The sequence below is a fragment of the Lissotriton helveticus genome, chromosome 7, assembly GCF_964261635.1.
Source record: "Lissotriton helveticus chromosome 7, aLisHel1.1, whole genome shotgun sequence".
In the NCBI taxonomy this organism is placed as follows: domain Eukaryota; kingdom Metazoa; phylum Chordata; class Amphibia; order Caudata; family Salamandridae; genus Lissotriton; species Lissotriton helveticus.
The window spans coordinates 1,904,084,201-1,904,089,961 of NC_136068.1; the positions used below are offsets into that span (position 1 = coordinate 1,904,084,201).

Genomic DNA, 5,761 nt, shown 5'->3' on the forward strand with positions numbered 1-5,761 from the left:
AACCTGTGCACTAGCTGTAGGTGATTGTCAGTATGGTTTACTGAGTGTAGATGGTAATCAAAGCGGTGTTTCTATTTGTATTAATTTTAAGTTCCCAGTCCTGTGCATATTTGTATCTGTTTTCATTGTTTCTAGCATTTGTGGTTTCTGTTTGTGTAAAGCTCACCTCACCAATTGGATGATTTCAGCTGAAGCTGTTAATTGGCATGTACAGTGCGAGACACACTACAGCAACACAGCGCAACATGTTTACAGGTGCATCTGTTGACCCAGGTGTACATTGCAGGAGGCACCGCCTTAAATACAGAGCTCTCGCGAGACCACAGCAGCTCTTGGTGGCCATCTTGGGTGTGGTTTTCTCATATAAACCACACCCACCAGTCTAGAACTTGCTTTGTCTAGAGACTCTTCGTGGGGCAACACCTCAGCTTACCGGAGGATTCTAACTCTGTTCTTACCAGTGACGACATGTTCCGGCAATCCTTCCTGAGTCATCACGGCAGCTTCCCCGATACATCCCGCAGTAAGTTACCACCACTTGGCCTTCCCGAATCCTGCAAAAGAAAAACAAAAGAAAAAAGTTACCCAATGCAAGCAAGCAAACACAGGAAAACAAGGTGCCTATTCTCCACATATAGACATGAGCTTACAGAAGCAGCACTAGTTTATGTATTATGCTACCAAGTGTGACTGTATTGAATGTTTTAAATTCCAAGTGGGAATTTCAAGTGACCTGAACTTGTTGTAAGGGCATAAGTGAACAGAACTTGGGGGCATATTACCAAGGGCAAGTATCGCCGCTTTTTTGGCGAATTGTGCAGAGAAAGCGGCGATACTGCTAGAGCCCTATTAACAAGGGCATTTTAAAGCCTGGCGCAAGCCCACTTTGCAGGTCGGCGATTAACATCGCTAATGACATGCAAAGTGGGCGTTCCCACGTCCAACCACATGTAAAATGTGGTTGGAGGTGGGAACACCCTATTACCTAGGCAGGCGTTGGGAGAGGGAGACCTGCGATAAACTCGTTTATCGCAGGTCTCCCAACGCCTGCTCTGACCAGGTGTTAGGGCATTGATAACATGGGGGAGTGGATCGTAACGCTGAATCCACCCCCCCCATATTATCAAGGCACACATTAGCGCATGAAAACAACGTTTGTTTTCATGCGCTAATGTGCCATATTGCCGACTATCGCCGGATTTCAATTCGCCTACGTGATGCGCATTAATAATTGCGCGCTAAAACGGCGATGAAATCCGGCGATAGCCGGCGATATGGGGATGTGCGTTGTGCATTTACTAACGCACTTCTTGGTAATATGCCCCATGGTACCTGCCTGAGAGCCTAGTTAGAGCGCAACAGTTGTCTGTATTAAACTATTAACCGCCTGGACCATTCGTCTTAGCAGAGAGTGTGAGACAGCATCTCACCGATGAAGAGAATCTCATTGACCTACAGGTGTAGTAGTGCTTAGAACCATTCCAGTGTTTGCCGCTCTTCTATCCTGTATTGCAGTAATATTTAATTGCAATAAGCTCTGTATTAACAACCCTGGTTTGTAACTCGTATGCTTGTTTCCTCTTAGACCCAACACTATCACACCTAACCACAGCCAGAGACGAATCTGAGTGGACAGTATCCAATGCCACCACTAAAACAGCAGACGTCCTGACAGACATAGTTGATCGCAGGTAGGTGGGTAACTACTTACACTACAGACAAAACACCAGGGAGAGTATACACACAACTACATTAGTGGGCAAGATCCCTGACTATTGTCATTGTTTTAGGTTCGACAACTGTACCCGGACAAGCTAGATGCTGCCCATTCCTGGCCCCCCTTGACCCCATCTTCATCATGGGAATTCATATCACAGGCAGTAAGCTAGATTGTATGGAGCTCTGTCCTTAGCGAATGCTGTGAGGCAAGGCAGTGCGGGCTGTCAGGTAAGCTCCACATTGTTGCAATCTGACAACAGGCCCTGAGTACATGTAATAATGACTCATTAGTAAATTAAATGTACCAATTTGGTGTTAGACAATTCAACACATTTTAAGATGTGAGCACAAGCACTTTAGCACTGGTTAGTAGTGGTAAAATGTACACTGTTCTAAAGCCCACAAAAAATGAATTGCAGGAAACAGGATTGAAGTAAGCAAAATGTTGGGGGGAAAGACTTGGTCCATGGCTGTCAGGTCTAACACTTCAAGTAACACACAGTTCCCCATGTTGCATTTGTTTTCAGAAACCACAGTAAATGGAAAAAATAAAAGTTTAAATAATCAACCTTTTTCTAATGTACTTGTTAGCATATGGAGAGAAAACCTGACTGGGAAAAAAGAATGTTAGAAAAAGGGGACATTGAAACTTGGAGGTGAAAGCACAGTCACTGCAGAGACAGAGACATTGAAGCTGGGAAAAAAACATACACGGTGAAGAAATGTGAAGAAGACACACATCTTGGAAATAAAAACACCCAAAAATGATACATAGGGACAGTTACAATGACACAGGGGATAACCAGACAGACATGGGGAATGAATGACTCAAGAAAGGAGGAATAGAAATATTAGATACAGGGAAAGATACAAACTACCTAAAATACTAGAAATGCCACAGAAACTCAGATAAGGGAGCCATCACTCTACAATAGACGAAATACAAGCATATGTAACACAATGTAGTTTACTGCTCCCTTGAGCTGGAATTGGTGCCAGGTTATTCTTTTAGAGCAAGGGTTTTTTTTCAGACTGGCTTCTGCTCCAAGTCTTTGCCTCACTAAAAATGGGATATATTTTTAGTGTACTGTGCACAATTCCACTTTTCCATTTCTCTGAGATCTTTGGCCCACAATGCCATCCTGTCTGAAAGAAGATGTAATCTGGCTCATTCTCCAATAAGCATGGTAAATTAATAAATAAAAAAAGGCCAACTCATCATCAGAAAAACTGCACCTGGAAGACATCATCAGAAAACAAAGGCACCAGGAAGGTAATATGGTTTTAGCTCAAAAATGTAGTAAAATAAAAATGGTCCGAAATCCACAAGAAAACCCAAGGAGTCAGGAGCATACCTGAAAGGCCGACTAAAATTCCACGCACCCAAAGGACCCTACGATCAGCCCAGCTCTCCTACGCCATGGTCTCCAGCACTAGAAAGACCAGATTGGGAGGCCGTTCCTTCTCCTTCCACGTGGCCAGAGCATGGAACAACCTTCTGCCCCACCTCAGACAGACACCATCGCTCCCCATCTTCGCAAGAAACCTCAAAACCTGGCTCTTCGACAGAACCCCTCCTTGATGGACTGGAACCTGCGACCCCCCCAGAGCCTTGAGACCCTTACGGGTCAGTAGTCACGCCTAACAAACACCTGATTGATTGATTGATTGATTGATTGATTGATTCAGGGTCATGTCAAAGTGAGATAAAATCATGGCCAGAATTTGCCCGCAAGGCCAAACACAGCATTGCTGTGAAAAGCAATAGCACACCAAAGTCTTTGTGAACATGATTCATGATAGATTAACTTTGCAAGAATTTAACTCTGTCCATGTCATTCTCATGTTCTAGACCGCTTCCTAATGAAGTGTATGCAAATCTTTTCTCAGCAAAACTGTATATTTGAGGAATTACATAGAAGCTATAACGTTTTCTGCATGATGGGATATGATAATAATTTCTTTACACGTATTTTTTGCGATAAATTAAAAAAAAATCTTTATAGATGAGTGTTGTAATCTACTTTCATGTGATGTTGGAGAACATCTGTGTTAATGCTAATTTTATATTTGACCAGGGCAATAATTTGAAACTACACAAAACACCACATACAAAACATACATCTTACTGTCCAATCTCGTGAGACAACCACCAGCAAGTTAATTAATACTGTTTGTGTATTTTATTCCAGACTCTGTGAAAATCAAAAATACAACTGTGTTCTTGGAGAAATGGAAGGGAGAAATCAGACAGCAGCATTGCAGTTCCTAATTGTGGGATTTTCAGATCTTCCACAGCTCCAAATTCCCCTTTTTCTTACATTCACACTGATTTACCTGATGACATTGACAGGAAACCTCCTTATAATGTCAACAATATACTCAAGCCCATATCTGCACAGGCCCATGTATTTTTTCCTCATTAATTTGTCCATTATTGACATAAGTGGCATCTCAGTCACATTCCCGCATATGCTTGCCCATTTCTTTCTGAAAGGCGCGCTCATCTCCCTCACGGCATGTCTCCTGCAGGTATACTGTTTTGGGCTTCTGTTGGTATCAGAATTCCTACTCCTCACATTCATGGCCTTGGATAGGTATGTGGCTATCTGCAACCCCCTGCATTACAGGACTATCATGAACAAGAACATGTGCATCCAGCTGGTCGCTGTGAGCTGGACTGCCGGTCTCACGCTTCCACTGCCACACGTTGTACTGATGTCTGGACTTTCTTACTGTCAGTCGCACACCATCAACCACTTCTTCTGTGATGCAAGTGCCCTGATGAAGTTATCTTGTACCAAAATTCACACTATAGAGACAATGAACTATACATTGGGATCTATTTTTGCACTGGCCCCATTCATTTTCGTCATCACTTCTTATGTGAAGGTCATCTCAGTGATCCTGAAGACGAAGTCTACAAAGGGGAGGCGCAAGGCCTTCTCAACATGTGGCTCTCATCTCGCCGTGGTTATTTTATTCTATGGATCTATTTGTCCTACATATATGAGACCTACATCAACATTTTCATTGAGAGACAACAAGATTGTATCTTTGCTGTACACCACTCTTCCTCCACTGTGCAACCCCATTATATACAGTCTGAACAACCAAGATTTTAAAAATGTCCTGAGGAAAAAAAGAAGAAAGAGTATGGACTAAAGGACCATAAACAGTATTTTACAAGAGTATTGATTGCTATTTTCCCTAATTACAACCTCTGCAGAAGCCATGGAATCCTAAAACTGTCCCTAATAATCTTAGCATGTCTGGGGCATCATTTGTAAGTTTAGTTTTATACATGTCATTTAGGGATAGCCAGACTGAATTATCTGGTTTCATAAATCTATTGTAATTAGGAGGGACAATTGAACAGTGAATACTGAGCCTTCTTACTTTCTGTAGTTTTAACTTATTGCCCTTTTCCTAATCTCTTACCTGCAAATAGAAGCTAATTAATCTACTTATTGTGGGACAAAAGTGAATCCTATGATATCAATGGTCAAAGAATACATGATATCGTCTCTGCTAACTCTAAATTGATGTTCATGATTAAAGTCCTGGAATTAACCTGAAAGATAAACTTTTTTTATAAGCAGACTAATCTGCTCATTTATATTTGTGCGCTCAGCAGGGCAAGTGCAAATCTAACAAATAAAACATTAAGGATATTGCACATTTCCAATAAAATAATTAAACAATTTCATAAATACCTTGGCATACACTCCTACACTTCAAAGCACAGCTTCCACATTTGTCAATGATGAATGTCTTACACGGTCTGGTAAGGGAGGAGGCGTTAGTTGTTATAAGTAATGGTTGTGCATTTGAGAGATTTCCTTTGAAGTAAAACAAGATGATCATGGTAGGCGATGGACTGTTTTGTTAGGACTGTGTACAAGTCCTTGGAGTGACTCAATTGATAGCCATTGATAATTCAGATCTTCAAGGATATTAGGAAGGGCGGCTATCTCCTATGGATCAGATTTGCCGACACAGGAGTTAAGGTCTCCAAAGATATGAGGATTAGAGTGGCAAA

At 41.8% G+C, this 5,761-nt stretch overlaps 1 protein-coding gene across 1 annotated transcript; it reads left to right on the plus strand.

Annotated features, from left to right (window-relative positions):
• The first annotated feature begins 3,951 nt into the window (after nucleotides 1–3,951).
• Nucleotides 3,952–5,010, plus strand: LOC144767846 (olfactory receptor 5V1-like). Its single transcript, XM_078651210.1, has one exon. The coding sequence runs from the start codon at nucleotides 3,952–3,954 to the stop codon at nucleotides 4,882–4,884; it is 933 nt and encodes a 310-aa protein (XP_078507336.1). The 3' UTR covers nucleotides 4,885–5,010.
• The last annotated feature ends 751 nt before the right edge of the window (nucleotides 5,011–5,761 follow it).